At 37.4% G+C, this 23,522-nt stretch overlaps 8 protein-coding genes and 6 non-coding genes across 14 annotated transcripts; 6 read left to right on the top strand and 8 right to left on the bottom strand.

The window, feature by feature from the left end:
- Window positions 1-1,620: 1,620 nt before the first annotated feature.
- On the bottom strand, window positions 1,621-4,145 carry LOC6563579 (dynein regulatory complex subunit 5). Its single transcript, XM_001990689.2, has 6 exons — window positions 3,911-4,145; window positions 3,496-3,849; window positions 2,511-2,688; window positions 2,253-2,449; window positions 1,939-2,189; window positions 1,621-1,887 (listed from the first exon to the last, which is right to left on the bottom strand). Exons 1-6 carry the CDS (start codon window positions 4,116-4,118, stop codon window positions 1,693-1,695), a joined length of 1,383 nt encoding a protein of 460 aa, XP_001990725.1. The 5' UTR covers window positions 4,119-4,145; the 3' UTR covers window positions 1,621-1,692.
- Window positions 4,146-4,425: 280 nt separating this feature from the next.
- On the bottom strand, window positions 4,426-5,430 carry LOC116805441. Its single transcript, XM_032737365.2, has 3 exons — window positions 5,321-5,430; window positions 4,813-5,261; window positions 4,426-4,723 (listed from the first exon to the last, which is right to left on the bottom strand). The coding sequence occupies exons 1-3, from the start codon at window positions 5,390-5,392 to the stop codon at window positions 4,447-4,449; spliced, it is 798 nt and encodes a 265-aa protein (XP_032593256.1). The 5' UTR covers window positions 5,393-5,430; the 3' UTR covers window positions 4,426-4,446.
- Window positions 5,431-7,355: 1,925 nt separating this feature from the next.
- On the bottom strand, window positions 7,356-8,069 carry LOC6563580 (attacin-A). The gene is made up of 2 exons (XM_001990690.3): window positions 7,876-8,069; window positions 7,356-7,810 (listed from the first exon to the last, which is right to left on the bottom strand). The coding sequence occupies exons 1-2, from the start codon at window positions 8,034-8,036 to the stop codon at window positions 7,426-7,428; spliced, it is 546 nt and encodes a 181-aa protein (XP_001990726.1). The 5' UTR covers window positions 8,037-8,069; the 3' UTR covers window positions 7,356-7,425.
- A 767-nt stretch (window positions 8,070-8,836) lies between these two features.
- On the top strand, window positions 8,837-8,910 carry Trnat-agu. Its single transcript has one exon. It is a non-coding gene; the product is annotated as a tRNA-Thr (tRNA).
- Window positions 8,911-9,104: 194 nt separating this feature from the next.
- On the top strand, window positions 9,105-9,178 carry Trnat-agu. Its single transcript has one exon. It is a non-coding gene; the product is annotated as a tRNA-Thr (tRNA).
- Window positions 9,179-13,712: 4,534 nt separating this feature from the next.
- LOC122322521 (splicing factor, proline- and glutamine-rich) lies at window positions 13,713-14,384 on the top strand. The gene is made up of 2 exons (XM_043215124.1): window positions 13,713-13,724; window positions 13,779-14,384. Exons 1-2 carry the CDS (start codon window positions 13,713-13,715, stop codon window positions 14,382-14,384), a joined length of 618 nt encoding a protein of 205 aa, XP_043071059.1.
- Window positions 14,385-15,937: 1,553 nt separating this feature from the next.
- Window positions 15,938-16,010, top strand: Trnaa-agc. The gene has a single exon. It is a non-coding gene; the product is annotated as a tRNA-Ala (tRNA).
- A 370-nt stretch (window positions 16,011-16,380) lies between these two features.
- Trnap-ugg lies at window positions 16,381-16,452 on the top strand. Its single transcript has one exon. It is a non-coding gene; the product is annotated as a tRNA-Pro (tRNA).
- Window positions 16,453-16,597: 145 nt separating this feature from the next.
- Window positions 16,598-16,670, bottom strand: Trnaa-agc. Its single transcript has one exon. It is a non-coding gene; the product is annotated as a tRNA-Ala (tRNA).
- Window positions 16,671-16,830: 160 nt separating this feature from the next.
- Window positions 16,831-17,320, bottom strand: LOC6563613 (glycine-rich protein 3). Its single transcript, XM_032737023.1, has 3 exons — window positions 17,297-17,320; window positions 17,079-17,238; window positions 16,831-16,958 (listed from the first exon to the last, which is right to left on the bottom strand). Exons 1-3 carry the CDS (start codon window positions 17,318-17,320, stop codon window positions 16,831-16,833), a joined length of 312 nt encoding a protein of 103 aa, XP_032592914.1.
- Window positions 17,321-17,724: 404 nt separating this feature from the next.
- On the top strand, window positions 17,725-18,339 carry LOC6563614 (ctenidin-1). The gene is made up of 2 exons (XM_043215122.1): window positions 17,725-17,742; window positions 17,800-18,339. The coding sequence occupies exons 1-2, from the start codon at window positions 17,725-17,727 to the stop codon at window positions 18,337-18,339; spliced, it is 558 nt and encodes a 185-aa protein (XP_043071057.1).
- A 236-nt stretch (window positions 18,340-18,575) lies between these two features.
- Window positions 18,576-18,648, bottom strand: Trnav-cac. The gene has a single exon. It is a non-coding gene; the product is annotated as a tRNA-Val (tRNA).
- A 274-nt stretch (window positions 18,649-18,922) lies between these two features.
- On the bottom strand, window positions 18,923-19,857 carry LOC6563616 (keratin, type I cytoskeletal 9). The gene is made up of 2 exons (XM_001990694.2): window positions 19,646-19,857; window positions 18,923-19,415 (listed from the first exon to the last, which is right to left on the bottom strand). The coding sequence occupies exons 1-2, from the start codon at window positions 19,655-19,657 to the stop codon at window positions 19,020-19,022; spliced, it is 408 nt and encodes a 135-aa protein (XP_001990730.1). The 5' UTR covers window positions 19,658-19,857; the 3' UTR covers window positions 18,923-19,019.
- Window positions 19,858-21,071: 1,214 nt separating this feature from the next.
- Window positions 21,072-21,497, bottom strand: LOC6563617 (keratin-associated protein 6-2). Its single transcript, XM_001990695.1, has 2 exons — window positions 21,492-21,497; window positions 21,072-21,425 (listed from the first exon to the last, which is right to left on the bottom strand). The coding sequence occupies exons 1-2, from the start codon at window positions 21,495-21,497 to the stop codon at window positions 21,072-21,074; spliced, it is 360 nt and encodes a 119-aa protein (XP_001990731.1).
- Window positions 21,498-23,522: the final 2,025 nt, after the last annotated feature.

Raw genomic sequence — 23,522 nt, 5'->3', positions numbered from 1 at the left:
TTTAAGTGTAATTTTTATATTAATTATTAAGAATCATTGTTGCTCCTCTGCGTTTCAAGCTTCTTCTTTAAGAAACACTTCAACTCTATATTGGTTTTTTTTTTTAAAGATTTTGAGCTTGTGTTGCTTATGCCATTATATATATTTATTCTTTATTGTTGCCCGCTCAAGTTTAGTGTCGTTATAAATCACAAAACTGTATCCATTGAAGATTTATGAGCTGCTAAATGTTGCTACCCAAAGAATGAAGGAGGACTTTAGCTAGTTGCTTGCAAACTTCTGCTGGGAATGTTCCGCATAACTTTGTACACATATCAGAATTTAAAACGCAATTATCATATGTGGTATATATATATATGAATATATGTTTATGTGTGTACATTGAGTACACGAGTCTCTTTTCGATATGGATGTGTATCTTTGTCGCTGTTGGTTTCCACTTGCGCAGATAAAACAAAGCCAGGTCCTAAATAAACACAAAACACAAAACGGTCAAAACAAAGGGAAAAAAGTAATAAAAACCTGCTGCAGACAAGAAAACAAATTGTTTTTAATTGAAAAATAGCAAAACAGAAATGCATTGCAAATAAATTGGTCGATTTTGAAACTTTGGCATTTTCCACTAATCTAAAATTACTGAATGCTTTTCACCTGCAGTCAAAGTTTATGAAAATGATTCCAATTAATGCCCACAAAATTTGACTCCGGCAAGTTTGAGGGGCTCCACTTAAAGGCCATTAACCATTAACATGGAATAAAAAGCATTTTTACACTTTGCGTGCCAAAGGCAACAAAAGCCAACTACAACAACAAACTAACCGAAAAATGGCAACCAAAGTAACAACAACCAGAGTAAATAGAGTTTTCTTTATTTATTTTTTCAACAACTTTTTACCTTTTTTCCAACTCATTTTCAAGTGTTTCGCTGAGCGCCACTTAGTTTGTTGTTGTTTTTGGTGTTTCTATTGTTGTTGTTGTTTCTGTTCTTGTTGTTGTTGCTGTTGGGCAAAGCCATTAGAAAAAGGCTGCTTGAGTGTTAAATGTGTTTGGGTCTTGGGTTTTTTTCCCTGGTAGGGAAAGTTACCATTGTTTTTGTTGGACTAAGTCAACAAGGTCGAGGGTTAATGAAAGTTGCTTGATCGCTCAAGTTTGCCACAGCTCTTTTGTACCCTAGATAAAAATAGATAGGTGCTGTTCTTAGTTTTTGCAGAAGAGCATCCTTTCTCTATAAACATTACGTATATTGGCTAATAAATACTTATATGTTGTGAGAACAATATTAAAATTGTTAATAAAAATATTCATTGAATTACAGCAACAGAATAGAGTTATATCTAATTTCTTAAATCGTATGTCAAAAGTTGGTAGTTTAATAACTATTATATATGATTATACAGAACGGATGCATTTTAAAGTAGTATTATAATATTACATTCTAATAACTATTTTCAATAATTGTCTGATGATTTACTTGCTACTAAAAAAAAAAATTATTCAAATATCATTTTTTATTTTAATATCTTAAGCCGAGAAATAAAACTTAAAGCTAATATTGGATTTAAAGGCATCCATAAAAATGTTCCTTTATAAAAATACGTCATAATGATGACTTTTATTGGTTTAGAAATTGTCAAAAATCAAGAGATCAAATCAGAGAATTTAAAAAGGAAGTCTTAATGACTCAAAGAATGTTTATAGTTTGAGCATAGCATTGAATTTATCGCGTTGTTGTTGTTTGAGGGATTCGTGCTTTTTACGTTCGGCATTCTTCAGGAGAATCTCTTGGAACTTGTGGCGCATGTCCAAGGAGAGACCCGTATTGCGTAGGTCCAACTCCTCCAGCATCTTGTTACAGCTAATTATCTTCAGCAGGTGCTTGCCAAAGTCCTAAACAAGAACAAATAGTTAGCATTCAGTTAGTTGCAGTCTTTGACATACCTCGCCCAGGCAATTGTTTGATATGTCGATGTGGAGCAAAGTCTTGTGCTGGCAGATGAGCATCATGAACAACTTGGTGATGCTCTCACTGATGGAACAGCTGCCCAAATTCAAATCCCTGATCGGCATCATTTGCAGTGTGTGGAAAATGGCAGCAGCCCCATCGCTTTGAATGGGATTCAGGCGTAGAACGAGTCGCCTGAGGGGCACATTTGTTAAAATTCTACTCAGGGTGTAGGCACCCTCCTCCGCTGGTTTGAGAGAAGGATAAGTGTAAAACAATGATGCTTGAATAAATCTCAATTTGAACATACTGATTTTATTGTTGGTTAGGTCGAGCACGGTAAGGGTTGCAAAGGACTCCTTGCCGCAGGTTCCGAGAAAGCAGCGTATGCCCGCATCCCCAACAGCACAGTGCAGAAAGGATAACTCCTTCAAATGATGACAACCCTTGTCCAGACTGTGTGCCAAAAATCGCAACTGATATGCCACAAGCTTCGTATTGTGCAGACTAAAAGTTAGATAGATATTTCGATGGATAGATGAAGATCTGGGACAGTGGCAAGCCTTACCAAAACTTGCGCAGCTCGTGGCACTGACTGAGTCCCTTGGCCAGGAGGATAATGTCGCGGGGCGTTAGTTGATTACAGCCTATTTGGTAATTGATGCCCGCTGTCTTGGTGCTGTAGCTCAGCCGCAGTCGGCGTAAGTCCGGCAGATTGCTCAGCAGGTAATCAAGTGGAATGTGATCTGTTGTGGGTGAGTCGACTCATTATACCCTTTTAATTGAGGGTGCTTTTGACTAAATGGCATTGTTTGTGATGTCCCTTTCGTAGCAGACCCTTATATACTTAAAACATAATATCGAAATGGATTTAAAGCAGAAGAGCTCAATCTTTGTGAATAATGTAAAGTGAGCAGAAAAGATTTTTAATTCAGTTTTGTAATTCAGACACTTAATAAATAAAAAACATTAATACTATGTAGTTATAAATGAGTATTAGTATTTTAAATATAAATTTTGCTCGAAGACGAACGGTTCTAAAAATCGAAATTCATAAGTTTTCGTATTGAAAAACAATCAATCACAAATTACCATAACCAAGAATTCCATGTAAATATACTGCATTTTCTATTAGTTTTTTTTATACTTCAGTATTTTCATAATTATTTGTTAAGTAATAATAATAAGGTAAATATTGAGCATTGATTCTAAACTTGTTTCCAGTAACATTTGTAATATTAATTCAAATATAATTTTATAATATAAATTCATTAAGCTAGCTGAAGGAACATTTAAAACTAATTATTTATAATAAATACTGTCTCTGGCTAGGAAAGTGTTGAAGCTATTTGTAAACAATTTAAAGCAAGTAAATTATTTATTTATAAATAATTAGCTTGTACATTTGGTATATCTCTTCATGATTTGGCCAGTTAAAAAACTCATCTAACAGAATCCAGCTATTATTATTATTTTTTTAAAATATATATTTTATATATTTATATTTTATATAGTCAGGGTATACAAGGACCAGTGTGTGAAGATGGACTCACCATTGCTCTCGCTGTCGGGCGGTGCGGGCTGCAGCAGATTTATCTCCAATTGATTTATGTACGCCGCACAGATGTCCAAGGCGGCCTGCACGTTGCCATCCTGCTCGTAGTCGCCGGTTTGCATATTTTCAATAAACTCCTGCACATGTCGCTCCATGTAAATGTTAATCCAGCGCCGTTCCATGCCGCGTGCCTGAAATGGGGCAAGGCGCCAGCGCAGCTCGTAGCAGCGACGCCAGAAGTAATCGTCGCGAATGTGGACGCTGAGCAACTGCAGCGGCAGCTGCGTATCCAGCTGGCTGAGTATGTAGTTACGGTCCTGGCGTCGTCTCAACTGACGGTAGAGCGGCAGCTCTGCATCCCCAATAATCGACAATAATAGACAAGTTGTCATGCTGGGTCGGGTGGAACTTACCGCTCCAATTGCTCACGATGGCATCGAGGACAAGATGTCGCAGACTTTTCGCTTGATTTGCTGGTTGGCATTCGCCGCCGGTCTCCGGCTGCAATTGTTCCAATGATTTACTGTTGACTTTGGGCAGCTTGACATCGCTGGCATTGAAATAGGCCTTGAAGGTGTCTACGGAGACGGTGCTGGGGAACTCGCAATAAGTGAAATCCATCCAAATAGTTGTTTCGCTACGCACTCGATTAATAAAGTTAAAGTAATTAAATTGAAGTTGTGATTGTTAGAAAATGGTTGCCAAGACAGTCTTTCGTTTGTTGTCGATACAGTGTTGGTAAATGCGAAGAGAACTCGTGTGAAAAGTATTGTTAACTAACATTAATATATTTATTATATTTATCCTTACTTTAAAGGTCATTTGTAAGCTGATGATTGGTTAAAGCCCGAATTCATTCATTTTCTATTGGAAGAATTAATGTGATCTATATAAGTCTATTTATTCCTTAAAGAAAGCGACATTTGGGTTGAATGGATATATTATATATTTATTCAGATGGTATTTGGTGTCTCGCATATTTGGGAATTAGTGATTCCAGGCGTTGATTTCGCCTCATTGCGCACTCCTGATATTTCCCAAATTTTGAATAGAATACCGTATGGCATTCCTCGGAGTTGCCATTCTTATACAAGCTCCTCCGGAGATCCTTCAAAAGGACAATGTTGCGGTGTGCCTTGCTATACATTTGGTGATGCAGCCATTTCTTTATCTGAGGAATATTGTAGACTGTAGATCTACTCATGCACACCGTTTCCAGAGTGCCGCTGTTTGCCAAAATAAATATAGATGCATATAGGTGCATAAATATAAACATCAAATTATATAAATATAAATACATATATTATATACCTACGTATATGGGTAGTAATCTCTGACCGTAACTGATTCCTCCGGAATATTTTCAGAATTGACGCGTTGTTTATTTAATCGCCTATTCTGCCCAACTTTGCCAAATATAACACCCCATTGATTGTCGCCCATTTGGCCGTTTTGGTCCCTTTTAAATTGCGATACCGGAATAGTCAATTCTATGACCCGATCATCATTTTTTCTATCTTCGGCTGCTCTTGGCTGTAGCCTGTGGGGTGAATTATCTTTGCTGATTGCCAATTGTACCTTCGAATTGGAGACAGTTGCCGACTTTTTGAGGTCTGCAAAAATTTGTTGTGTAAATTTTTCGCTTTGCATTTTGTCAGCGAATCTATCTTGAGGCAAGGCAATTTTCTGACCACCCTTCGCGTCACCTCGATCTAATTCTGGTTTGATCAATGGCTTGCCATCAATACTAATCAGTTGCATTAACTACTTTGAAACAGATGAAACAGTAGAGTATATAATATTTTATTACTTGAGCGACTTACGTTGTATAAGCAAACGAATCCAAGATGTAAAATATAATTTAGCTCCATATTCATATGTTGATTTCTAAACATCGATGTGTACCTATGTCCTTGCTTAAAATAAATGAAGAGAGTAATATTTATGTATATTTAGTAACTGAAGTGTTATGCACAGCAAACACAAGAAAATCTGAATTGATTTTTAGTAATTGAATTTTAAACCTAATTGTTATTTTCTTAGTTTCTCCTCGATATCTGTCTTATCATATATCTCCCAATTTTACTCGAGGTATTCATAAAATATATATTTGTATCTTGTATTTTGACAAGCATTTGACTAACGTTGAACTTCAGTGTATAGCTAATAAAAATATCTATAGAAATATGCGAAAAATAAAGTAAAAATAATACATAATAAATAATATTATATTTGATTACCAAAAAAATACATTTCCTGTCAATATATTTACATTAGATGATCATCATTTATCAAAGAAAAAGGAGGCCAAAATAATTGATGCAATACAACAATACAAGTCCCATAATTTTTGCCTAGTCAGGCCGTGCTACTACCAATGTCTGGGCCACATATTCGCAATGTGGCCAAGCGCAACGTTAAGTGCCATAAAAATAATTCAAAATAAATTGCTTTACATAAAAATTGGTTAGCATTTTGGGTGATGGAAAAAAGCGCAACTGTTTCATAAGGTAGGTAGGTATTAGCTATAATTTGGTCATAATAATGCGCATCATGAAAACTCCACAACACACACAAACATACATACATACATATATACATATATACATATATATATATATATACATATATATATGTAGCCATAGACAGGCTGGGTTATTAATTTCGCTGGTTCGCCGCCGTCGCAAGACATAAATAACGCGTTTTATACGAAATACTTTGCATATTTACAGGCGCCGCACAACTAAGCCATAAAAAATGACAAGAATCTAAGGCGGCAAGCCGGCAAGGCGGCAAAGTCAAGAAGCCCAGTCATGTCAGCTGCGATTTCTGGGCTAAGTCGCAGGTAGACTTCTGCACACAATGAAAGAGTGCGCAAGTCAATATTATTGGCAAGACCAGACGAGTTGGGCGGTTGGGGGTAGCCCCAAGTAGCCCCAATGAGTCCGCGTTATAAACGCCTTGTAATGACATGTAATTATGGCCATAATCGGCTTGCCACTTGGGACATTATCGGCGCGCCCTAAAGCGGTTTTGATATGCAAATGCTCGCAGCTTCGAGATAAAACAGGTTTTACATATTAGATGAGCCACCAAATTAGACACATTTCGACCATTTACAAATTTAAATACATAAATTGGAATGGGACAGAATTTAATAAGGACATCAAAGATGCTGAGAAACTTTAAAATAGTTGGGTAACAGTTGATTGATAGTAAATTACAAGAATTAAATATGTATTCTTTTGTACTGATTTATAAAATATCATTCAATTATGATTACAAACATCTTTTTACACTCAAAGCGACACTCATTTCTATCTGCTAAATATGATTCATAAAATAGACATGAGAAAGTTGTCATTTGTGAATATTCTCATACACAACAAAACAGGCAAACAGATTATTATTTTGATTTCCAGTTTAATTGAGTTAATTGCAAGATGAATTTACTTTTATCAAGTAAGCCATGGTCTTTTCAATTAACACATTCAAGGCAAACTTTTGTTGCAAACATAAAAAAGTTGCTGCAAAATATAAATAATTTATATAATAATAGAGATATAAAAAATAAAGTTTGCTATTTAAAGTATTTTATTTCTAACAAATATGTTTTTTAAAGTAATATATCTTCGAGATTGGTATATAAGTAAAATATTGATAAATAAGTTCATATCTTTTCTATTAACACATTGAAGGCAAACTTTAGTTGCAATAAAAATAAACTTGCTACAAAATAGAATTAATTTAAATTGTACTTTTTCTTTTCCATCTTCCCAAACCGATTATAAAACTACATTAAACATTGTTATTCAAAAATAAAGTGAAGTATTTTATTTCAAACAAATATGTTTTTTAATGAATATATTTTCTTATTATTGGTATATAAGTAAGATATTGTTGGATAAGTTAATTTATAGTGTCATGTCTAAAATTTATATTGCAAGCCGAGACCAGCTCCAAAATCTTTCTGGCCGTTGAAGGGTCCGCTGAGATGGCGTGTCGCATTGGCTGTGGCATTCACATTGAGATTGCCACTAGGCGAGGTGTACAGATTGGCTCTGCCACCGACATTCGCTGTCGTCATATTGAACTGGGGCACATGAGTGACACCCAGAGCCGCTGAGTGGCCAGCAGCCGTTTGCATATTCAGTCCGCCGCCAAATTGATCGTGAGTGCGATTGTGAGTGTGGAAAGCGGTGGCATTTACAGCAGCCTGCTTATTCTGGAAGAGATTCGCTTGTGCGGCAGCCGTAGTGCTGCTGCCAAAGTGTTCCGTGTGCCCATGTTGCAGTGATAGGCTATGTCCATTGCTATCAATTGAAAGATCGTCATTAAGATGGAAAGTGGAATGGAATGGAAGGCCTTCTGCACTTACGAGTTCACTGCTCCATAGACGCCTTTGGTGACGGGTCCGGCAACGCTGTCCTTCGTCGCAAAAACTCCGGCACGTGCATTGAATTGCTCATCTCCAGCCACAACACCACATTTCATGGATGCTGCTCCCGTCTTTGGATCACCGTTTGCCTGACACTCCATTTCAAACTTGCAACTGAATTAAATGTTGATGTTGATGCTAAGCCAGCGATTAATATTCTGATGATCTGCAGCGCAGCGAACCGCTTTTTATACTCATGCCACGATAGTGGTATATATGTGCAGATATAAAGCCCCGTCGCCAAACTCGGTACATTCCCCTGCACAGTCTTTACAATGTTTGACTAATGCACTGAATATACAAAATTATATATACATGTACTTCCCACGACTACGAATCATTCTCATCATATTTATTCCGTTTCTTTTTGATTAAGTGTGCAGGCAAAATCCCCTTTAGTATGTTAAATAAAGATAATTTTTAATTATATTTTCTATTTGCTTGTGGTTGACATATAATAATAAACACAATTCACATAATAAAAGGAAACATAAATAATGCAATGTATTTAAATAAACTCTATGCATATGTATTGTTTTAATTTAGTTTATTTTCATAAACACCCAAAATAATCACATATTGTGAAATTATATATTTATCTGAACATTTGGGAATCATTCAAGTTTTTATTTAAATACATTGTAAATATAAATCTGCTTATTTTTGTATATTCTTCTAAACATCTAAAATAAACACATATTCTGAAATTGTTATATTTATCCGAATATTTGGGAATCAGATAATTAAAGTAAAATTAAATACATTCTATAAAAGTATATTTTTATTTTTATGTTTTGGTACACATATTGTGAAATTGTTATATTTATCTCAATGTTTTCTGATTCATCAAGTGAACATTATTTTCATAATTTCTAGTTGTTTGTCTACAACGTGCGCAAATGGCGCCGTGGCTTAGTTGGTTAAAGCGCCTGTCTAGTAAACAGGAGATCGTGAGTTCGAATCTCGCCGGGGCCTACATATGTGAAGTGTGTTCATCGTTTTTTTATTTTATTAGCTGCAAGCATCACTTGGACTTGTTTTTTTTATCTGTACATATTTTTAAAGATTGATTGTTAATCTGCAAAACTTGTTTTAAAGGAAATTCTAAAGTGCAGCTGTCCTTTAAATGCAGAAAAAAATATTTCGTAGTTTTCGCGTCGGACGCGACTGGCGCCGTGGCTTAGTTGGTTAAAGCGCCTGTCTAGTAAACAGGAGATCGTGAGTTCGAATCTCGCCGGGGCCTTTCACATCAATAATAACTGATGCGATTGTAATTTTTATTTTATCTTAAAGGAAAACATATTTATTTCATAAATCTAATACGCGAGAGCGGTGCGTAGCATACATATTGCCTGCTGTCACAAGAGACAAAAATTTGCAACGTTTTCATGTTGCTTTTGTGCGTCTGCACTGATGACAGCTGACAGAAAGTTTGCAGGAGGCCGTAAACAGTGGCATCGCATTCGCCTTCAACATGCCTGTCAACTCAGACTGCTGCACAGCCTTACATAAGCCAACTGCCAGCTGCCACCTGTTGTCCTTGCAGGCGACGTTGCACAACGGAAGCCAACGACGGATATGTTCGACAGCATGTTGCATGATTGTCCACTGTCCACTGTCCACCGATGTCGGTTACAGTGGGTCGTCGGTGGTTGGTTTTGCAAATGTATCTCATGTCGTCCCCGACGATGCTTTCAATTATTTTCTCTGTGGGGGCAGCTTGGCTGCAATTAGCCAGCAGCAACTTTATTTGTTGCGATTTATTTGCAGCCGTTGGCTTATCTATACTTTTTATACTCAAACGCACAAGGCAGATAATTTCAGTTGAGGGGGTTTCTACCACAATGGATAAAATAATAAATACTTCGGACAATAGCCGTCTCTCATATATATGTTCATATCATACATAATCATTTTTATGGATATAATTTCCAATGTCCTTCCTTTTATGTGGTTGCTTGGCACTTCGTTTGTTCGTCGGATACAGCAATGTCCTTTTCTAATTTCCTCATGAGCATTATTATGCGACTCTTGCTGACTGCTTATGCTAACTGGACGTCAGAAATTAATTGAAAGTTTTATTTATTATACCCTGTGGTCATTCAAAATACCTAAATGGGGTATTTTGAATTACAGATTAATAGTTAATCACTTCTCATATTTATTAGAAAATGACAAAAATTGTTCCATTAAAATTACACACACAATATTTGTATTATTTTTTATTTAAGACTACAATATTGTTTCAAAAATATTAAAATTAAAATTAAAGTATGCTAAGTGTGAAAGAAATAATTTATTTTGGTACTTCTATTTCAATCTGATTGACCAGATAATAAAAATCTTGATAATAAAACTCTTTAGCTTACTGATTATATTTGTATTATTTATTTTTACTTATATATATATTTATATTTATATAATTTATTTAATTTATATAAAGCTAATCTATAGTAAAAAGCTTAAAGGTAACTTATATTATAATGTTATGCATAAAAAGGGCTTATTTCTACAATATAGAAAAAAGTGTAATATTAATAATAACAATATTTTATTGGATTGATATGTTCCTTTTATTTAGTTTGAGTTTGCAGTTTGAAGGTGCAAGATTATTTTTATCTGGCTATTTGACTCTTTTCGCTGCGACTCTTGTGACATGTCTGTTTTTTTGGCTTCTTACATGTCCTTACCAAATTGTATAAGCTCAATTGTTGTGCATTCAATCTGCACATATATCATTTACACAGCTCTGACTGACGTTGTATCTACATACATATGTAGGTAATTGCCACGCCTGCGGCAAATGTTGTCCAATGTCTTCTCCTGCACCCTGCTAACCTCAGCAGCTGACCAGTGACAAAAAACCCAAAACTCACACAGCAAACAGTTTTTAGCAATTGTCAGCAATTTTCCTCAATAGACGACAAAAACTATCGGACAGAAGACTGGCGACCCACTCTACACGGAACTAAACAAATGTCATTTCGGCACACAATGTCGTTTTGGTGTTGTGCTGTGTATTCTTGTGATTATCCGGGACTGGACTGGACTGGACTGGTCTAACTTGGATGCACAGCCAGCAAGCAGAACACACACACACACACACATGGTGGGCGTGTACACAACATAAGCATTAACATAATTTATGTGGTTCCGCCGGATTTAGCTTTGTCGTAAAAAAGGACAACACTTGGCCATTGTCCGCTTGAGTTTCTGGTGCTTATTTCGATAACAAAGGCAACGCTGGGGGAGAATTGCGGTTTTTATTGTTTTTATGGCAACAAAGTTTATGAAAAGTTTCCCTGCCGACTCTGCCTGTCTCCCAGCTCCCTGCTCCCTGATAAGCTCTATGTAATTTCGTTTTAGTTTTTCTGTTGACTTTGCATATATATTTTTTTAATTAAACGCAGAAATCAAAGTTGTTTCATGTTCGGGAGCAGCTTAGTCTATGAAATCATTTCTCAACTTGCACACGGCGCCAGCTCTCCCTCTCTCTCTCCCTTTCTCTCCCACTCTCACTTTCTCTCTATTTCTCTGTGTGTTCCCCGCCTGCTCATAAAAACGTGCGAAATTTTCACGGTCGCGTGAATTTTCACAGCCTTTGCCTTTTGTTTTTGTTTTGGCAGACACGGTGCCCAAACACCCATATATTCAGCATCCAACTGATTGTTGTCACCTTTTTAATATACTCCTCGCACAACGCTCACTGTGGGCATGCTGACATTGAGAGGCGATAGGTAACAGACCACACAAGAAGTTCTCAATCTATATAAACAGAAGATAGAGGTCGAGTTGGAATGCTTATGTCTTCCCTGTATCACAAATATATCAAATTATATATATTCAGGCAGATGTATATTTTAAACAAATAAAATAAAAAATAATAATACTAAATACATTAAAATAATAATATAAAATAATTAAAAACAAATACAATATAAAAGCACAGCTGATTGGAAAAATAAAATAGAAAAACAAAAAATATTATGTATATATACCTAATTTAACAACAAATTTAAACTGAAGTCATTTATTTAATATGTGATAATATCAGGCTAATATCAGTCAATACAGCAAAATTATTATTATTATTGGGGGGAAGCTGCACCGCGACCTATTTGATCTATTGTGCCCCCTTCTGAGCCTATAGCTCTTCCATCAGCCCCAACTCCCTTACGAACGTGAGGATCTTTGTTGGATTGAGGTCTTCTATGTCTTTGCAATTCAAAACATGCGCCCCTAGGATGCTGCGTCTTCTTCTAGTTAAGGCGACACATTCTGCTGGGATGTGCATCGAGGATTCCTCCTCTCTTTCACAAAACCTGCAGATATCGCTACTATATATATATACAGCAAAATACAAACAGTAACATTTGTTGGCTTTGGAAATACCCAATCGGATAAGATTACTTTATATTCTGCAAAAAAAATAAAAAATTTTAAATTTGACAACAAATGAAAAAGAATATAACAAATTTTATTTTACAATTTGAGTGTACAGGGTACTTCGAAGTCGTTATTTACAAATATCTGAGGTGTTTTTGTACACCTGGCACGCAGTGCTCATAACTCAAAATTTTGTTGCTGCCTGCTTTTAAGCGGGCATGCAACGTAATGTGGCAAACAACAGAATCAAGCAAAAAAGTCCAAAACCCGGCAAGTTTTTTGTCGCTCAACAATAAATAACGACTGGCACGTGCCAGCAAAGAAAAATCAAACTTTAAACCCATATTTGAGTGCCTAGCAGAGGCCAAATATATTTGAAGATAAACTTGGTTACCTGACTTACATTTCAGACTAAATCCCATTAACATTTTTAACTTCAACTTCCCCTGGTGAGGGTTTGATCTAATGGAACATTAGCAGCATGCTTCTTGAATACTTTTTGATCATATAAAATGGAAGAATATTAATGGATACACCACTGGAAAACCCTATAAAGGTTGTTAGAAAAAAAACTTGTTATTCATGCAAATGTTTTTGGAAATCCGAAATTTGTTTGAAGAGTAAATTTAATTAATGAAAATGTATATAATTATTTTCTGAAAAATAAAGTGTTTCTTTTGTGTTTTTTTTTTTCGTATTTTATTAGGATGAATTCAGTTTCGTCCCTTTAGAGATGGTTTGAAATCTTTTATTCGTTTTTATTTCAATTTTTGAATAGAGCTTGAATTTTTCATTAATAATAATTAAATAAGAATATATTTCGTTTTTAACACGTTCACTTTCTACATTTAAAGTCGAATTTTATCTTACACAGATTAAGTTAAATTACACAACTTTAACCTCTGATTATTCCAACTAACAAGTCATATTTGGAAAATGATGGATATTGATTCCATTACAAGTTGCGTCTTTATATTTAACTGCAATGCCTTTGACCACGCCTCGATGGAAGCTGCCTTTGTTTTGAAGTCAAAGCATTATTTATTGGATTTTGTAATCGTTGGATAAGCTTGGAGAATTTCGGTTATGTAATTAGGAAGAGGTGCGACTCTAAGACAGTGGCTAAGCACGCTTATCAGTTATGTATATACATATATATATATATATTGCAACTCATTGTGATCTTTAAACGTGAAATTGCACGCATCGTTGCTGTTTACAAGAGCAACGGCTACTCAGAGATTTAATTACAGGCCTCATTAGGCGGCATCTCATGGGCCGGAAAACTAGCTTCAATGACTGCCTCATTACATGGAGGCCTATCTGGAAGTTTGGGCGCAGTTTGCCAGCAGACTTCAAAGCGCACAGTTCCCAAAATAAAAATAATAAAAATGCTTATGGCAGTAAGTAATCCTAATTCATTTAAAAGATCATTTGATTGAATAGTCCTTTGCCAGCTGCTGCTGATGCTTTGCCTCACTGCGGCAAGTTGCTCGGATGTGGCGCAGGATGCGGACGAAGATTACGAGCCGCAGGCGGAAAACTTCGATGGACGCTCCTTCTTCTTTCTGGGCACCTTGTTTCGACGCTGGCGCGATCGTTGGATGGCCTTTCATAATGCAGCACCGCTCTATGCTGGCGCTGCTTTTCCCATCAATGGTTACTTCAACTGTCCGTCTTATGGCTGTAATCCTGCTGCCATTGGACCTCAACCAGGCGGCTATTATCCTGCCTACTATGCCGCACCTCTTCAGCCACAACCACAACAGCAGCAACAGCAGCAGCAACAACATGCTCAAGGCAACAGCAATGTTTACATCTATCCGAGTGATCAGCATGGTATTCCTCCCTATGGTCCTGGCTTCCCTGGCCCAACACGGCAGCCTCCACCTCTGTCTCCGCCGCCGCCGCTGCCACTGCCATTGCCGCCACCAACTCTGCTGCCACCGTCGCTTCCGGCGTCGCCACAAGCGGGCGCCAGCAGTTTTGGATTTGGATTTGGATCTGGACCAATTCCCCTTCCCGGCTGTGGCACCAACCCGATGGCCTGTGCTCTCGGCTAAGCAGCAGCGCCTAAGTAAACAGCGCAGACAAAGTAAAAGAAAACAATACAATTTTAATTGAAAAGCCTGCAACAAAAAAGCAGCACAAAAAATCACAAGAAAAACAGATTCACTTCATGCTGCAGAATTTTGCATACTCTAATAGTTTTTTCAAATATGACAAGAATATTATTCCCGCAAATTATATGAAACATAATCTGGCTTAAGACATTTTATATCTGTTACTAGAAATATTAAATTAAATTAAATTTTCATATATATTCGTGAACATATTTATTTTTATACAAAATGAATAATTCTCTTTTAAAAAAATTGAATAGAAAAATATAATCTACATAATTTTCCAGTTCTTTTATACTTTTAATACAAATGCAGAATTTTTTTCTAGTTTATATTCATGATTTTAAGATTCTATAAAATTAAATGTTACAATTAAAGTGACCAAACTGTTGTAACCTCAGTTTGCAAGTCATTAAAAAGGGTTACATGTAAAAATGTGAGCCAAATTGGGGGCAGAATGGCTGGAAGGAGCACACAGAGCACATACTCATCCTCAAACACACATGGACATTTATCCATTAACGCCGAAAAACTCCACAAGCAATCTGCATAAGCAAACTCATCAGAAGCAACCGAAACGCTGGCATTTGTTTTGATTCCATCATAAACCATAAGATAGTAGCTGCAGACTTTGCCGATGCTCCGATGCTGGATGCTGGCTGCTGGCTGCTGATGAAGTGGTTGATGTTGCCCAAGGAGCAGACGTAGACCCAACGCGCTGCTGAATTGTTTGGCAAATAAATGCCCGGCAGCATAATGGATGGCCGTGGATGGCTCTCTCTCTCTCTCTCTCTGGCCCGGCTTCGGCTTCGGTCATCTCTCGTTGCCCAGTCCGGTTCTGTTATTATTTTTATATAACTTGCGAAAATAATAATAGAGCTCGACGAGGCTCTGCTGGGCGGGGTGCTGGCAAATAAATACGCCAACGAGCGACAGTTGTATAAACACAAGTGTGAAAGTGCAGATAGTAACGGGGCAGCACACACATCTATCCAGCAGCGCAGTCTCCAGCTCCAGCTCTCTCCTTCCCCATAAATGCAATTGTCCGAGCGTTTATTTGTGTTTGTGCTATGGCAACAATGGTGCACGAGAAACTGGAACGAGCTGAGCTGTTTGTCCAGGTCCAGGTCCATGTCCATGTCCATGTCCAGGTTCAGGTCTGGATTCCATCTGGTAGCTGGCAGGTGTTGTTCTTGCTTTCTTTTGGACAACTTTCACTGACCGGAAACGGAAATTAAATGCATAAGTTTATTCAAGTTGTCGTTCACTTCTTATCAAGTTTGAAGCAGCCAACAGAAGCCACATTGGCAACTAATGTGATGTGGATGCATTTGATGTGGGATCAGTTGAATCGAAACTTGAAATTAATTAAAATTTGGTATTTCATTTACTCACATAGATATTGACTCTTCCAGTCGCCTCGGGTTTTTCTTCAATGTCAACAAATCGCAAGCCGACTGATAAAACGCTCAATGGATAACAACAGTTTCAATGGGGATGTAGCTCAGATGGTAGAGCGCTCGCTTAGCATGTGAGAGGTACGGGGATCAATGCCCCGCATCTCCAGTTGTTCGAAATTATATTTTTGGCTTTTGCTAATTTTCTAAATTGTGCAATAAGATCAAGTTGTTGCTCTTATCTAATTAACTCAGAAGCCCATGCCAAAAAAATACAGTTATATTGGGTATTTAAATATATGTGTGTAATTTTTAAAATACTAGATGTATGACAGTTTCTTAATATAGACTTGCTTTTCTTGTGTTTTTTTATGCTGTTGTTTACACTCTGTGTCTTTGCCCCAATTGCTGCTTTATTTAACATCGTTTCTTGTAGCTTGCTTCTATAAATAGTTCCCACTATTTTGGCTTAGTTGAGTTTTGAGCACCACTATCTTTGAATGAACACAAAACTATTTACGGCGCCCCAACCACCAAGCGGCTCAATGGTCTAGGGGTATGATTCTCGCTTTGGGTGCGAGAGGTCCCGGGTTCAAATCCCGGTTGAGCCCATTCGAATTTTTTGTTTATTTATATATTCGCTTAATGGTTATTTAATGTACCTTGAGCACTTTGCGTTTTAAATTTTAAAAAACGGGCAATGCAAAGTAGGCAGCTTTTATAATTTTTATTTGAAAACTACAAAAAATGTACTTTTGGAGATGCGGGGCATCGATCCCCGTACCTCTCACATGCTAAGCGAGCGCTCTACCATCTGAGCTACATCCCCATATACGAGATGTGTTACCAAAGTGTCAACAAGCAAAACGAATTTTGTTTTTATTGTTTTTATTTTAATGGTCAACAAACTTAAATCTACAAATTGAAAACAGGGTTAATAACTTGAATAATACTTCCAACGCCTCAGGCAATAATAATAGGTGCACAATTTAGCCGTAGTAGCCGCCGCCGTAGCCAGGAGCAAAGCCGCCGCCATAGCCGGGATAGCCGCCAGGATAGCCACCAGGATAGCCGCCAGGATAGCCACCATAACCACCGCCATAGCCACCGGGGTAGCCTCCATAGGACGGCAGAGGAGCCTGATATTGCTGTCCGAATGGACGACGACCACCGCCCAGCAGGCCGCCGAAGAGATTGCTCAACAAGCCACCGCCGCCGCCGCCGCCCAATAAGCCACCGCCGCCGCCGCCGCCCAATAAGCCACCACCCAAGCCACCGATAATGCGATTATCGACGGCGCCAGGTGAGCCGGCTCCTCCAGCTCCACCAACCGCACCACCTGCACCTGGCTGTTGATACTGCGCATAGCTTTGGCCAAGGAGCGCCAACATTAGCAACTGTTGAATATGTCAAAGATTAGTTGTTGAAGTTGGTCAAAGAAATGAAACTACTTACGGAGCAGCCAACAATCTTGAACATGTTTGTATTTGATTTGTCTTTAACTGTGAACTGATTATCCATTAAGCAAACACTCTGCTTTTTATAACAAGATCTCTAAGAATAAACGCCCACATATCACTCTATATATCTGGGCCCGGAACTGAGGACGACCTTAAACCCACGACGTGAACGCTATCAATGTTTTTCACACGATTTGTTAAATTTTGGCATTAGTTGCTCTTACTAAATAAGTCGCATTCATATTAATGATTAAGGCTTGTCAAAAAATAAAAACACACAAAAAACAATAAAACTGGTTAGGCGTGTTCTAATGTTGGTTTTTACAGTTCGTTGAACCTGTTGCTATAAGGAAGTTCAGGAAGTGCTGGCGCTATATAAAAGTGACAGTTCGCATCTTGAGCAGCTTAGAAGTTGTTCACAGCATGCAACCAAACACGAGGGTGAGTCCCAAAATCAATGTTCCGATTCCGAGCTCAATTACAAATGGAGAATTCTAGCGAATCGTTGTGAGATTTTTGTTAGTGCTCTGCCTGGCACTGGGATTCAGCGAAGCTCATGGCTTCGGTGGCCGCAAGTTTGGAGGTGGAGGTGGTGGCTTTGGCTATCCAGTGGCCTATCCGGTTGCCCAGCCGGTGCCTGTGCCACAACCAATACCAGTGCCCCAGCCCGTGCCCGTGCCAGTTGTAGTGCCTCAACCGGTGCCGGTTCCCGTTCCAGTCGCTAAGCCCTTTGGGTTCCACAAGCACGGCTGGAAAGGTGGTTTCGGTGGCGGTGGATTTGGAGGTGGTTATGGAGGTGGGTTTGGAGGTGGCTATGGAGGTGGACTTGGAGGTGGCTATGGTGGTGGATATGGCGGCTACGGCGGATATCAAAGTGTCCAATCGTTTAGTGGATCTTCAGCCTATGGCGGAAGCTTTGGTGGTGGCTATGGAGGCGGCTTAGGAGGCGGCTATGGAGGCGGCTTAGGTGGCGGCTATGGAGGCGGCTTAGGTGGCGGCTATGGAGGCGGCTTAGGTGGCGGCTTTGGTGATTTCTGAAAGCGTCGCCAGAATGCAATGCGGAATTAAGCATGCAGTAAATATAATTTTAATCTTTACCTCATAACATGAAGAACCAAGCACATACCTAAATATAAACTTTTTAGTTTAAGATAACATAAAAATAAATGCAAGAAATTAATTAATTTTGAAGTATTCGATTTTTAAGAGACTGATTTGCTGTTTAAAATTCTCTTACAACATTTGTAATTGATAATAAAATAAAGCAAAAGACTTGTTCCCGCCCGGGTTCGAACCGGGGACCTTGTGCGTGTGAAGCACACGTGATAACCACTACACTACGGAAACCCATAAACACAGTGTGTTAATATTCATACAAGAGACAATGAGTCAAAGCGCCATCTATAGCTCATTTGAGTTAATACCAGTATATGTCGGTATATACGCCACCTAGGGTATAAGTTACAACTATGCAATTATTTACTATCGCAATTATTGATGAGTCAAAAGATAATTCGTATTTAACATTTATCTTTTTTTTTATTTTGTTTACTATAAAGGTGACCAATTAGTTAAAATATAATAAAAATGCTTTGTTCAATAAGATAAATTCGAACCTATACTTTTATTTTTAAATGAATGAACTTACAACTGAATAACAAACATAATGATTCTCATGGAGAGGATGTGTTTAACATTAAATTTAAGCTTAGTTTAGTCTATTTTCCCCATAGACCGCCGCCGAAGCCGCCGCTGCTTCCAAAGCTTCCCCCGCTGCTGTGATGATATTCCTCATGATGATATTCATCGTGATGATAGCCTCCGCTGTGGCCACCGCCGTGGCCACCGCCGTAGCCACCGCCGTAGCCGCCACCGTAACCGCCGCCGAACCCGGCGCCGAAATCACCATGGATGCCCACACTACCACCAATGCCTCCACCGAGTCCGCCCAGAGCATGCTTAAGACCCAGAAACTTTGGTGTTCGCACTTTCAGCTTAACAAAGCCGGCATGTGGTCCCTTAAAGGCAAATAGCTTTATTTTTCCAGCTGTGGCAGATTGGAGCAGCAGCACCAAGCAAATGCCCAGCAATAGCACCAAATGTTGTGGATGACGCTGCAATGAAAAATAAGCATTGTAAGTCTTTTTGTAAATTTCAAAAGTAGTATTGATGTTAAAACTGAACTTTATTAACAATAAATTTCTCCTTTTTAATGTTGCACATTTTTTTAGATAGTTGATATTGGATTTGGTTCAGATGCTCGACTCGATTGCACGACCAACCAACAGGTTTACAGTTTGATGTATTTATTTTCAAAACACAATGAAAAAATGTTTTTACTCACAATGATTTGCATTTTACACAAAGTTGCACTTTTTTGGTAAGCGTTTTTTACGCACTTTTAATGGATTAAATGTGTTAGCAACGATTTATGGCCTCGTTACAATAATTGTCGTAGTCTTATTGTTTGTATATTGCTGGTCAGTCTTCAAGTTCAAATCTCTCTTCGCTGATTGATGGTGCTTGCTACTGGCTTGCATGCATGGACCAAGTCGCGTCTGCAATTGAACCGACTGCGCTGTTAGCGATCAGTTTTTATGTCACAGACGCGTTTTCTGCGCGATTTTACTCGCCCTTATGCAATCGCCTCTCGGCGATATCTTGTTTGTCTTCATTGTTGTTGTTGCTGTTGTTGCTGCTGCTGCTGCTGTGAACTTCAGCTTTTATTTTATGTGTGTGTTGCCAAGCTCAGCCTCATGCACACACATTGACCCTGAAAATTTCTGGTTTTCGACATGAATAGGAGCAGAAATTCAATAAATGTCTGAAATGGAACAACATTTTATATACATATGAAAATATATATCTATAGATGTATATAGAGAGATGTAAAGCCCACTGATGGTGGAAGCAAGCGAATCTGTTGGCAAGTGTTAATAACGGTTGAACATTATGAATGGGTCCAACAGTCAGTCCGATTCAGGTTATATGCAATACCAAAAGGGCGTTTTTAATTTAAGTTTTTATACCCTCTCAAAAAGGGAGAATTGGGAATTTAAATTTTCTCATGTATCATCTTTTTGTGACTTTTACTGAATAAAAGTTATTGTTAGTTCAAAGAGAGACTAACTACTAAACAAATTTAATTCTGATAGGCTTAAATTGTTAATTAAAAGATACGTTGCAATATATGAATTTGTTTAAATAATATTAAATTGATTGATGAATAACTCCATCAATACATAATTATATAAAAACTTCTGCATTTCTTTTCAAAGCTAAATTTTAGAGGAATAATTTTTATATAGATGAGTTTATATGGTAGAGTTATAGAATGGATTAATGGAATAGTATTTGAGAGTTTTTATATATTTTGCGTTGCACAAATGCTGCGCCGATTCCCCTAACGACATTACTCCAAATGCGCTTAATTACTCGTATTAAAAATAACCCACAATAAATATAATTGACTATTAGATCCAAAAGTAAAATTAATTAATTTATATTGAGTCGTGCATATGTATTTAGCTTCCCTTGGTTACTTTAGCTCCGCTTCAAGCGACATAAATTTCACTAAACCAATCAAATGATTCATCAAATGCTCGTACATATTTGGGTATTTACGTTTTATTGACCTCCAAAACAAAACAAAGTCCAACAAATAGAAATCAAACAAAATCAAAACAGAAATTTCCAGTAGTTAAAGAGCACAGCATTCATGCAAACAAATCTACACACGTACATAAATGCAAATGAGTTTGTCAGCTGTCTTATTTGCCATAGCCAAATGGGTAGCCGTATCCATGACCAGATCCATAGCTGTTGTGCCCGTTGTAGTGATACTGATTGAACTGCTGCTGGTAGCCACCTCTGTGGCCTCCATATCCTTGACCATATCCTGGCCAGCCATAGCCATAGCCATAGCCATATCCTGGCGCACCATAGCCGTGAAAACTGTTGCTGCTGCTGCTGCTGGCTGCTGCACTGGCACTCGATGATGACGCGTAGTTTCCATATCCTGCCCAGGGTGCGAAGCCATAGCCTGCAGACCCACTTCCTGGCCACTGTGGTGCACTCAAGGCACAGCCTCCCAGACAGCACAGTATACAGGAAAATAATGTAACCTTTATAGAAATATAGTAAGCAGGATTAGTTAGGAGTTAAATGTTAGAAGAACTCACTCCACGCACCTTCATAGCTGGTGTATAAATTAGTATTTAATGACAATTGCTTCGGAAATGGCCTTTTTATTATGTGAAACTACAACGGAAGCAGGAATTATGTAATTACCCATGAATGGCCTATGATCAGACATATAATTAAATGAACTAAAATAATAACATAGTCGTGAAAATCACTTAAGAGAAGCAACAATTCTATCGATATAAAAAAAAAACTGTGTTAAAAGCCAGTTAAGTATTTTACTAACAATATTTCAATTTTTTAAGCTTTTTCTTACAACTACTTTGACCTTTATTTTAGCACTTAACTAAAGAAAAAAACAAACATAACAATTTTATTTTATAAATATTTCTTTTTTAATTTGTAGCAATTAAAAGTGTAAATATAAAATTAGGTTGGGTAGAGAAAGGGATTGCCGCGAATTCTATTGCTCACTTAAATTAATTTATTTGTTTTAAATGTATATAATTTGTTATAAGTTCTAAAAGTTGTTAATATGTCAGACGTTATCTGAATTTATGTATGAATCAATCTGAATAAGGCAAACAATAGAATAAAACCATTATTCTGAGCAAAACAAAAATAATTTGTTAGTTGCTACGATATTTTTGCTACCTCAACAACTCTGGTCGTCTCCCAAGTCAATTGCATTTATAAATTAAAAAAAAACTAATTTAGTAATTAAGAAAATGTGTTTTGTTCGAATTCAACATTATCTTTAATCCACTGACAAAGATGTGTCTGAATAGCCGACACTTAATGGGATTATGCCATAACACTCAAATAAAACTTCCTCATGACAATGTGGGTGGTTTGGCTAACATCGCTGACGTCAGCTGAGTAATCAGCAAGAGTTGAATAAACTGCCAACGAAAGTGAAGGCGTAACTAGTATATATATTTGCCTAAGCAGGTACACAAATCTGAAACATCGCATTGTTAGATCTGCACCAAAAAAATACAATAACCAAAAAAACAAACAGTCATCGAGTGTCAGTGCTAATGAGCCAAGTGAATGCTGGTCGCAGACGTAGACGATGTTTCCGACATCTCCGCCCATGCTTCGTTGCACGTTCTGTGTAAAGTTTGTTGCCTAAGTCTTTTGTCTAAGCAGATTATTAGTTTTACTGCTAATACACTCATTTTAAGAGACCTTTGACTTTATTAAGGCTTTTGTTAAATGAATGCATAAATATTTTGTAGTAAATATTACAAATTTTTAAATATTTTTTTTGTTTCGTACTTTGTAAAGAAAATGTAACATGTTTTGCTTTAGTAAAAGACGATTTAATTTATTTTAAGAATTGCTTACATCTTTTTTTTGCACTTGATTTATTAAGAACTGCCAGACAGTTCTGTATAATATTCCAGATTTAAGTATAATATTACAAATTTATATAAACTTTTTTTTTCCATATATATATATATTTATTATTTTATTATATTTATATTTTTTTGATATATATACTTCTAAATATGTATTTAACATAGTATTAATCGTACTTGATTTATTGGGAACGTCTAGACTCATAACAAATAATAATATAACTAAATTTATCGTAGCTATTTGTTTTTATAGGGGTATACATACATCGGTGCCGTTGTAAATTCTGATGCATGATTATTTTTATTGGGTTTTTTGTGATCTTGATCTATACCAGCGACGGTTCGGCAATTGCCTTAACCCTCAAGAAATTGTTCATGTGTAGATTTTGACAATCGAGAAAAATTAACGCATTCTGAGGTTCGCTGAGGAGGCAGCACACACACACACACACACACTTAACCGAAGGGGGTATTCCGTGATTTCGTCACTAACTGGTTCTGGTTGGGCTTCAGTTTCCATTTCGGTTTCGTTATGGGCTCGCTATTTGTTCTGCAATTTGCGTAGAATTACTTGGCAATGCGTAGCGCGTAGTCCGCTTCTTATGGCCGGCCACATTCGGTTTATACAGCAAACAGGCTGCTCTTTATGTATAAAAGCCAAGCACTTCACAATTGCAATTTAGTCTCGTTACCGCATCGGTGGGCGACACATTA

The sequence above is a fragment of the Drosophila grimshawi genome, unplaced genomic scaffold (assembly GCF_018153295.1).
Source record: "Drosophila grimshawi isolate 15287-2541.00 unplaced genomic scaffold, ASM1815329v1 contig_311, whole genome shotgun sequence".
In the NCBI taxonomy this organism is placed as follows: domain Eukaryota; kingdom Metazoa; phylum Arthropoda; class Insecta; order Diptera; family Drosophilidae; genus Drosophila; species Drosophila grimshawi.
This window is presented reverse-complemented; position numbering and strand designations above follow the sequence as displayed.

Coding starts and splice junctions, on each gene's coding strand:
- LOC6563579 (XM_001990689.2), bottom strand. CDS start 4,118: ATGGATTTCACTTATTGCGAGTTCCCCAGCACCGTCTCCGTAGACACC. Junction 2,689..3,495: donor GCCCGACAGCGAGAGCAATG/GTGAGTCCATCT, acceptor CACCCACAACAG/ATCACATTCCACTTGATTAC. Junction 2,190..2,252: donor CCTAACCAACAATAAAATCA/GTATGTTCAAAT, acceptor CTCTCAAACCAG/CGGAGGAGGGTGCCTACACC.
- LOC116805441 (XM_032737365.2), bottom strand. CDS start 5,392: ATGTTTAGAAATCAACATATGAATATGGAGCTAAATTATATTTTACAT. Junction 5,262..5,320: donor GATTCGTTTGCTTATACAAC/GTAAGTCGCTCA, acceptor GTTTCAAAGTAG/TTAATGCAACTGATTAGTAT. Junction 4,724..4,812: donor AGAGATTACTACCCATATAC/GTAGGTATATAA, acceptor TTTGGCAAACAG/CGGCACTCTGGAAACGGTGT.
- LOC6563580 (XM_001990690.3), bottom strand. CDS start 8,036: ATGGAGTGTCAGGCAAACGGTGATCCAAAGACGGGAGCAGCATCCATG. Junction 7,811..7,875: donor GTCTATGGAGCAGTGAACTC/GTAAGTGCAGAA, acceptor TTCAATTGATAG/CAATGGACATAGCCTATCAC.
- LOC6563613 (XM_032737023.1), bottom strand. CDS start 17,320: ATGTTCAAGATTGTTGGCTGCTCC. Junction 17,239..17,296: donor TCAAGATTGTTGGCTGCTCC/GTAAGTAGTTTC, acceptor CATATTCAACAG/TTGCTAATGTTGGCGCTCCT. Junction 16,959..17,078: donor ATTGGGCGGCGGCGGCGGCG/GTGGCTTATTGG, acceptor CGTCCTATGGAG/GCTACCCCGGTGGCTATGGC.